Raw genomic sequence first — 10271 nt, forward strand, 5'->3', positions numbered from 1 at the left:
AAGCTCTACACTGTTCAAGTGATCTTGGACAAGATCTTAAAACTTAGTTAACAGGGGTGGAACCTGGAAGAGCTCAGGATGGGTAACTGCCCATAGTTGCCCATCTTGAAATCTTTTTTTTCCCCTTCAAAATAATTATTCCATCTTACCCACTTTCAATAAATATATTTCCCCAAATTCTAAGAAAAAATTTCTTTTATGTTATATACATAAAATTATGCATTTCACAATCTTATTTTACTCGTCCTCAAAAAAGAAGGTAGTTCTGCCCTTGCTAATTAATGCTACTTTCTAAACCAGCACTTGAAGCTTTATTGATTAGTGATGAACTTTATAATCTCCTATGTCATGAACATTATTTGATGTCAACATAACGTTTCTCTTTGGACTTCAAGGAAACTCTTTGTTGAATTATCATTAGGTACAATATTTTAATATCTTGACACACTTCTAAGTCCCAAATGAGAATCACTCATATTTCTTCAGATTAGGCAACTAATAAGAAAAAATTATCTTTTAAGACTTCTTTGTTGCAAAGTCTCAAAAAATGCACAAACAATCATAAATAGTTAGGAGATTTTATTATTTGCTTTTGATGCTTAGTCTTTTATTGAAAAGTTTGTTCTTTGCTCTGGGCAATGTTGTATCTGCTTAACCCACTTGTGATGCCTTATATTCTATCATATCACATTTACTTAAGTTTCTTTTGTAATGGCCTTTTTACTATTTTTTAAAGCAAATTTTTCGTACAAAATTTTTATTTTTTTACTAAAAAGCAGATTTAGAAGCAGTAAAAAATCAGTCCCAAACGAAGCCTCAGGCTATGTTTGAGATATATGATTTTATTACTATTTTCTAAAGCAATTTTTAATATAAAATTTTTGAATTGAAAATAATTTGTACCAAAATGCTGCTTTAGAAAACAATAAAAAATTTGTTCCAAATAAACTTAAATAATCATAAAAACTATAGGTGATCTTCCAACTGAGAACTCAGAGCATTGTTACAACAACATTTGAGAATATTATTAATGGAAGCATAAATTTGATACATATGAGATTCAGGCTTGGTTTGGGACGGCTTTCTTACTGCTTTCTAAAACGGAGTTTTAGTTCAAAATTTTTTATTTTTGTATTAAAACTTTAGAAATCAATGAAAAAGTCGTCCCAAACGAAGCCTCAATCTCATAATCATATGAAGAGTAAAAGCACAATAAAAATCCTCTTTAGCTTATTCATAATTTTTTCGAGAAAGAGAGAAATAAGAAAAGAGTTCAGACTCAATGGTTCAAACAAGGCCAAAACAATTCTTTAGCTTGATCAGCTTATGTAATACATAGGGTCCGGCAGCTTGAAGGTGCGCTCACCTTCCGGTGAGCCCAAGATATCGCTCCACTGATCACCGATATTTCCCACGATTTTGTAACCTTGTTCGGTCAATTTTAGCCTCTCCGCCGATTTATATTGCAGCGCAGTTATCGTCACCTCATTCGCTTTTCTTAAATAAAAATAATAAAACAGTATTAAAATGGAAATTTTCACCTTTTTTTTTGTATTTTTTAATAATTATAATAAAACTACGCACCTCAATATGAGCTTTTCCCAGGAGTGGTAACCAGCCCTCTTGAGATTAAGAGCTGTGATCTCTCTGTCCTTCTCCGTCCTCCCCGTGAGAAACACAACCTTTATCCCCAACGAGAGCACTTCCTTATACAGCTTTAGACTCTCCGGCAGCGGTGGCGCCGCCCCCTTCGCCGACCACTCATCGAATAGTGTATCATTGATCGGCTCCACTCTGACACAATCATCAGTGATATAAATTCAAAAACTATAACTAAATTTTGCATATGATTTTTTCATGATCAGAAAAAAAAAAAAACCTCATCCGCAAATAAGAAGATGCTAAGCCCATATTGATATTATATTTGGTTTGTAATATTCAAAAAAAAAAAAATATGAATGAGATATAGGGTTTATTTTGGATGATTATAATTTTTTTTATAAAAGTGATTATAAACTCTTACAAAGAAAATAATTTTTTTAGAAAACTGATGTAGAAAATAGCTTCCTCGTATAAAAAAATTATTAATAACAGTTAAAAAAATAACGGTCAAATAAAAATTATGCTTGCGTTATGAAAATCAAAGCTGTCCCGAATGAAAGCATATAGTATATTTAAATGACTACAGTATTTTGAAATATTGGTTTGAAAATCAAAGCTGTCCCAAATTTTGCAGCCAGAGTTTGAAAAGCAAAGCAAAAAAAAAAAAATCTAAAAAAAATCCATATTTTTTAAAATCTTCACATGCACAAAATTACTTATATATAATTCTAATAGATCTTGCTAGAAATATTGATAATATATACGCAAATGATTCAACAATACCCGAAGCCATGCTTGGAGAAGAAAGGTAAGTTAGATAGGGAAGTCTCGTCAATATCAAAGATCCAAACATCCTTTCCATTGCCGGAAAGCTGAAGCTCTCGAGCATACTTTGCGGCCTCCTTCGTAACCATGCTGGAGTCCTCTCTGTACCTCTGACCTAAGAGATAATGGCCGAAATAGGACTCGCATGTAGCGGGAACTGAGTCCCAATCACGCAAGTTATTGGTCTCCACGGCGAGTTGCCAGCTTGAGCACGACAAATTCTTTACTTTCATGGTCGAGCCTGCGGAGCCAGTTAGCCGGCGTAGAGGGTGGATTTGATGTGATGGCATTTTGTTAAAGGCGTCACGGCGGCATTCTGCTAAGGAGAAGGAGAGGAGGAGGAGAGAGAGGGAAATGGAGAAGGGAAGGAGATGCATGGTGAAAATAAGGGTTGAAAAGTTTGGAGAGTTGTGGGGGTTTTTATAGGTGGAGATATGATTGGTTTGGTCTTATGATGCATTGATTTTTTTTGGAACGGAGAGTATCAGCACGATGTCCGTTAGTCTCGTCGGCTGATCTAGACGAGCACCCTACGTCTATTATTACTCGTGATCTGTACTTATTGGGTCCCCCCTAGAGGGGGTGTTGCTGCATGAGGGACTCGAGCATGAGTTGGGGGTTCCCAACTGCACTCACCCACCAATTACCAAGCTAAGCATTAGTGGATTTATGATGCATTGATATGAACGCAAAGAGACTGATATGATAGAATATGAATATGAGGGATCTATTAAAAAAAAAGAATGAGATAAGTTGGTGCCATATGTTCGATATGCTTCATCATTATGAAGTATCATTGCATCGTATATTTGATATTCGGGTGTGTAAATCCTTAGGAAAAAGATCGAAAATTGACAAAACTAGGTTTTCATGAGAAGGAAGATTTCTACAATCTATGGTATTTGTTATTAGCTTCTACGGTACAACACAATTTTTTATTTAAAATAATCTTGTTTTTATTTGTTCAAATTTTAACGCATCTAGCTTAGCATTTTGTTGGTTCAAACCATCAGCATTTTGTTGGTTCAAACCATCAGGACTCTCTAATTGGTAATGATAAAAGAAAACTAATGTATAATTTATAATATTTGTCACAATCAAAGTTCCTCCTGTCTTCTCCCTCTTCTCTCTTTATTTTTAATCTCCTTGCATGTGAGGACAAATTCCTATGAATGAAAATATAATATGAGTTTTTTTTTTTTTTAATATTTACTTAAGAATCTCAAATTAGAAAGATTATATATAAGAAATTCAAAGGTAAACATATTGATCCAATCCCATTTAAGATATTTGAATCAAATTTAACTTGATTCAGACTTACTGATCTCGAATTCGACTCATTTGACGAATTTTTATATAACACGTACCAAATTTTAAATAAAAATGACCCATTTAATTCAAATATGACCTATTTAATTTAAAAATGACCCATTTAATCCAAACCTGGCTAATAAAAAGATGAATTTCAAACTATTTTGAATTTCGGGTCAATATGAATAGAACCGAAAATTAATTGGATCAATAATTTTTGCCCTGACATTTCAGAGTTTTGCTGGCCATAACAATGAAATTATATTAAGAATAATTAATATAAATTATTCAAGATTAATATCACATGTCTTTGGCCAATACCATGGCTTTAACAACAATGCAAAGAGTTTTAGAGTCCAAAGATCCAAAATTGAGAAGAATCCATCAACAATAAGCTAAGTTTGGGTACTTATTCACAAGAGAGTTTGAAGTGATATTCACTTGAGAATCCTAATTGTCAATCTTTAATGACATTAAAGGACTAAATATTCTACATATGATGAATCAAATATAAGAAACTAAAGATAAATTAGCTGATCTAATCTAATATTTAGTTGATCTTCAATTACTATTTTTTAAAGAGAATATAAAATTCTATAAATGATAATAGTTAGGACTCTCATAGCCTATTATTCTCATTATTGTGCTTTTTATTTTTTTATTTTTTTGGCTTCTTATAGAATACATCAAATATTCTATTTGAGACCGCTACAATATTTTATAAATGTGGCTTGTGGAGTTATTGAAGGCAAAATATTTTTTTTTGGAAATGACCATGGATATTAAGGTTTTGCTTGAGACAACTTTCTAATTGCTTTTTAAAGCAGATTTCTAGTACAAAAATTTCTAGTTCATGAAATTTTTGTATTAAAAATTTGGTTTAGAAAATAATAAGAAAGTTGTCCCAAATAAAATCTAAATCTTTTTTGAAAAATAGAATAGTTACTTTCTTAAAGCTATGTTATAATAGCACCTATGATTGTAAAATCCTACTTTCTACCACATAAATTTCTTGAAAACAAGGAACCAAAACAAAAATAGTAGATAATTGAGATTATAGTTGTAGTATGAAAATCAAAGCAATGAGAAATTAGTCTCAAATGGCCCTTAGTATTCGTTTGGAATAGTTGTAGCTTTTTGTTTAAGTGGTTATAAAACTATTGTAGAGAAAGTAACTTTTTTGAAATATGTTGTTAAAAGCAGTTTTATTGTACACGAGTTTCCTAAAAGCAGCGAAAAAGTACTTTTTCAAATAGAAATTGTAGCTACGATGTGAAATGAAAAACAATAAAGGCTTCATTTGAGATAGCTTTTGTCCACTTCATTGTTATCAAGATATTTTGTGGTAGAGAACTGCTTTAGAAATCTGTAAAAAAAGATTTCCCAAACGAAGGCTCAGGCATCATTTGCAATGACTTTCTTATTAATTGATTCTTCAAACGACTTTTTAGTGCAAAAATTAAATTTTTTTCCACTAAAAAGCTGCTTAAAAAAGAAGTAAGAAAGCCATCCCAAATGAAGCCTTAAACTCTTGCTCTTCAAACCTAAACAAAATTATCATTGGAGATATGTGCCAGCCTGCGTAGACTTGCTCTTCCTTATATGCCATTCCCAAAGACAAATAATGAACTAGCTCGAGAACTAAGCTTGTTTTATAAAGAGTAATTTACAAGAAATAAAATGTGTAATGTTTTGAAATTTATTTTAAACATAGTTAATTATGTTATATTAATCTAAAAATAAATTTAAATTTTTTAAAATCATTTAAATCAAATTTTAATATAGATCATATCCTCTCACATTTCATCCCTAATTTTTATCACTATATTTTATTGAAAAAGTAGGTTATGATATCCTCATTAAAAATTTTGTCGGCATGTATTTCATAACTCTTACATATATTTTGAAATTGATGTAATATTAATTATTTATATACATAAATTTAATAAAGACTTAACTGAAAAAAAAGTATTAAAAATGTTATAGATTGCTAGCTAGAAATGAAATAAATTAATTCTTCTGTAAAATAAATAAAAAATAATATTATGAAAAATTATAGTAGTGCAAAATAAGAAAAATAAAATTATAGTTAGGCTTCGTTTGGGATGATTTCTTACTTTTTCTTAAAGCAGTTTTTTCATACAAAATTTAAAATTTTTATACTAGAAGGCTAATTTAAGAAGCAGTAAGAAAGCCGTCCCAAATGAAGCCTTAAGCAGCAATCAAGTTATTTAGATGGCTTACTTAAATTATTTATGTTATATATTTTTAAAATTAAAATTATTATTCATGATGTGGGTACGTAGGACACATAATTCATTAATGTTTTTTTTTTTTTAATAATTGGACTGATTGAAGGTGTGTTTGAAATTTGTCAGATGCATGTAAAGTACATATACACATAATCCATTAATGATTTGATCATTCAAAAATGTAAAAAAATCTAAAGATATAAAGATAAAATTTTAAAATACTTTATGATTAATTTTATAGCAGATTTTTTTTTGTTAAAACCCACAAAAGGGCCTACGCGTTAACATAAAAAAAAGGTTACAAGGTCCTTAATAGGAACCTCCACCTTGCTAATGCTCAGAAGAGCTACAAAAAAAAAATAAAAAAAATCTAGAAGCCGGTGGTTCCTAATACTAAAGATTATAAAAAGACCTAAGAACATTCTAAGGCTACAAGTCAACAACACCCAAAAAAGGAATTATAAAATCATAGCAATAAGCACAAAACTTATGCAAAAAGATAAATCAAACCTCCATTATCTCTGGCCTTTCAAACTCACATGCTTCCTTCCAGAATCAAGCAACCCACAAAACGCCCGCCAAATCTGCAAAAAATACAACCTCCAACACAAATTTGAAATGCATAATGCAAGTGATAAGGAAGTGAAAAATAGATCATTAAAAACCAATTGGACATGTCCAAACCCTCCTTACGAGCCAAACCAAAAGGATTGATAAGATGGAAGGGCCAAAACCGAAGAGCCCATCTGATAATAGTCATGGGATTGTAATTTAAACTAAAGCACTAATTAATATCCAACCACCTCATCATCCAGCTTTTCCCAAACTCATTCCCACCAAAACAAACAGAAAAAATATACTACCCCTTGATAAACAAATACATATCGCAGTGGACCAACATGAAGGTAAGAAAGAGCCCATTAGCTTCCACCTAAACAAAAAACTACAATAGAAAGAACTTAAACTCCTATGATCAGCTACAGGAAAGCAAAAAAATCACTTCCTCTAGACAAAAAAGTAAAAAAAGGATCCTAAAACCAACAACACCGCCTTAAAATCCTCCCAGCAAGCCCACCCAAATAAAACCCTACCCAGCAAAAAAAGAACAAAGACCATAAAACCACAGATTAATGGTGTCACATATAGGGTAAACCACTACGATCCAGATTAACTGGCCCTTTAACCAAAGAAGGAATTTCATTCTCATTAAATTCAAAGAATACAGGATTGCTACAACCCAGTTTGGCCAAAGCATTAGCACACCCATTTCTCTCACAGTAAAAGTGGGAGATTTTAAAATTAATGCATGAAAGACCCTACTTCATCTGTCTAACCAGATAAAAATTCTCTGCATTAAATAAATGAGAATTGTTAATATAGTGTAAAATAAGCATAACATTAACCTCAATCCAAACCTTGTTAATACCTAACTTTATACATATATTGATGACGTAAATGAGATCATGCATCTCAGCCATAAAACTAGAATTACCAGAAACAGGGCCAGCGAAACATTTAATCACCTTGCCATACTAATTTATCAAAATACCACCACAACCAGCCACCTTCCTGTTATAAGAACCATCCGTGCTACACTTGATCCAATCAATACCCAATTTGAGCCAACTAATGATCCTATCCTTTCTATCTTTGTAAGGTGATATGTTAGAAATGCTAAAGTGAGTAGCCACCTTGTAACACCCTTTGAAATTATTAGAATTAATGAGATTGGAAACATAAAGCATTATGATTTTATCACAAATACAACAGATGATACGAGAAACGTTCATCTTGATCCCTTCATGTTTAGCTTCATTCCTACTCTTCCATAGGAACCAAATAATAGTAGTGGTAAGGCTATTCCTAATATGACCTTTAGAAATAACAAACCAACATTTTAAAATGTCAATAATGCTCTTGAAACCGTGAATGAAATTGAAATTAAAAATATTGTCAAAATGAATCCAAACTCTAACCACAATTGGCCCATTGGCCAAAACATGGTTAAGAGTTTCAACATGCTGGCAACAATAAAACTTAGAGACAATCTGAAAGCCTTTTCTTTTGAGATTGTTATCAACATACATGTAGTTATATATGACTCTCCAAGTAAGAATAGCAAAAGAAATAGGTATAGAGTTATGCCAAATATCAGAGAAAAAAGGATTATGAGGTCTATTCTCTTTAATAGAAAGCCAAGCTTCTTTCAAAGAAAAAAGACCATCATGGGACTTAGTAAAAAGAATGCAATCCTCTTTATCACTTTGTAAAGGAATATTAATATTGAAGTTAAGTTTAAAATCAGGAACAATATCCTTCAACAAATCAATATTCCAATCCCCATTAATGAAGAAATTTTTAACTAATATAGTAGAAATAGATCTAGTGTTAAGCAAATTGTCAATAGAATAATTGCCCAACCATTGATCTTGCCAGAAAAGCACATCACCATAACCAAAACCCCATTGAATGCACTCCTCCATCTCCCCATTGATGCTACAAAGCCTCTTCCAAATAGAGGAGTCACCCTTTTTTGGGTTACAAACCATGGGATGATTAATACCACAATACTTGCTATGTAAAAAATTAGCCCATAAACTCTTATTAGATCTAAAGTTAAACCAGAGTTTATAAGAAAAAAACTTTACTCATGTCCACCAAATTCTTACAACCCAGACCACCTTCCTCCAAACAACCACAACATTTATTCCAAAAGGCCCAAAGAGTAGCACATTTACCATTTCTAGCCCCAAAAAAATTTTGTTAATCATCTTTTCAATCTTATTGCACACAGAAATAGTAGGATTTAAAGTATGAAAAAGATAAATAGGCAACGCAGAAAGAACACTTTTAATTAAGACAAGTCTCCCACTATAGGATAAAAAGTTGAAAGCCCAATTGTTGAGTTTTTTACCCAACGCCAAAGTGATACCATCAAAAAGATTGGACTTTCTCGTACCCTTGTAAATAGGAGTACCCAGATAAGTGAAAGGCAAAGTTAAGTGAGAGATGCCAAATTTATTATAAATTCTAGCAATACATTGAGAACTAATTAGCTTACTAGTAATGAAGCCTCTTTTTACTATTGTTAATCATTAAACTGCTCAGAAGTTGGAAATGCTCCAAACATTTAAACAACATATTAAGCATTTTAATAGAACCATTCATAAGGATAATATAATCATCCGTAAAACTTAAGTGAGAGATAGGATAACCCCCATAAGTAGCATAATTGATAGAAGAATGAAGCATATACAATTTCTCCAAAGCTCTAGAAAGATACTCCATAGCAATTATAAATAGGGCAGGAGACAAAGGGTCTCCTTGTCTCACACCATGAGAAGAGAAAAAGAAACCATGAGAGCTCCCATTAATGATAACATAAAAGAAACAGTTATTAATACTATTCTTCACCAAGTTAATAAAAAACTCATTGAAACCAAAAAAGAGCAAGAATAGTAAATAGAAACTCATAATTAAGATTATCATACGCTTTGGTAATGTCAATCTTAATAACCATGTTGCCACCCAAAATTGGTTTGTGAATATCATGCACTAACTCTTGAGCCAAAAGAATATTATCAAAGATAGCATGACCCTTAACAAAACCAGTTTGCCCAAGAGAAATAATTTTATGTAACATTAAAGACAATATTCTCATAATAATTTTAGCAATTAATTTATTAAAAAAGAACATAAATTGATAGGCCTAAAATCATCCCAATAGTTAATAGCATCTCTTTTAGGCACCAAAATAATAGACGTGTTAGAAAAATACTTAGTACCCATAAAAAAATTAAGAACAGCTTCCACTAAATCTTTTTTAATAATTTGCCAAGACTTTTGAAAAAATTTAGTAGTGAAACCATCCCCACCAGCAACAGAGTTAGAATTCATCTTACTAATGGTATCCCAAATTTCCTTTTCAATAGAAGAAGCAGTTAAAAAAATGTTATCGTTATCATCAATAAGACGAGGAATAAGAAAAGTATTAATATTAAGTTGAGAACCACACCATTGAAAAGAATTCTATCCAATCTTTGCCACATAGTACCTCTATTCCCAATAAAAGTATTTCCAGAAAAATCAATATCATGCAAGTTATAATCTAAAATCATATTATTGAAATCTTCCATAGCCAAGGCATTGGGCGAACTACCACCAATTCTTTCATACGAATTGGTAATAATATTAAAATCACCACCAATAAGCCACGGTTTATCAATAGCCTTAGCAAAATTCTGCAAATTGTCCCAAAAAGGGAACCTACCTTGACGATTA

General features: G+C 31.6%; 1 protein-coding gene across 1 annotated transcript; it reads right to left on the reverse strand.

Annotated features, from left to right (window-relative positions):
* Positions 1-1319: 1319 nt before the first annotated feature.
* On the reverse strand, positions 1320-2789 carry LOC110101500 (acid phosphatase 1-like). The gene is made up of 3 exons (XM_020829414.2): positions 2386-2789; positions 1585-1794; positions 1320-1497 (listed from the first exon to the last, which is right to left on the reverse strand). The coding sequence occupies exons 1-3, from the start codon at positions 2715-2717 to the stop codon at positions 1320-1322; spliced, it is 720 nt and encodes a 239-aa protein (XP_020685073.1). The 5' UTR covers positions 2718-2789.
* Positions 2790-10271: the final 7482 nt, after the last annotated feature.

The sequence above is a fragment of the Dendrobium catenatum genome, unplaced genomic scaffold (genome assembly GCF_001605985.2).
Source record: "Dendrobium catenatum unplaced genomic scaffold, ASM160598v2 fragScaff_scaffold_1067, whole genome shotgun sequence".
Taxonomy (NCBI): domain Eukaryota; kingdom Viridiplantae; phylum Streptophyta; class Magnoliopsida; order Asparagales; family Orchidaceae; genus Dendrobium; species Dendrobium catenatum.

What these genes read in the sequence shown, in the direction of transcription:
- LOC110101500 (XM_020829414.2), bottom strand. Translation starts at nt 2,717, where the DNA reads ATGCCATCACATCAAATCCACCCTCTACGCCGGCTAACTGGCTCCGCA. An exon ending in TTCTCCAAGCATGGCTTCGG is followed by an intron (nt 1,795 to 2,385) that starts GTATTGTTGAAT and finishes TGATTGTGTCAG; the next exon opens with AGTGGAGCCGATCAATGATA. An exon ending in TGGGAAAAGCTCATATTGAG is followed by an intron (nt 1,498 to 1,584) that starts GTGCGTAGTTTT and finishes TTTTTATTTAAG; the next exon opens with AAAAGCGAATGAGGTGACGA.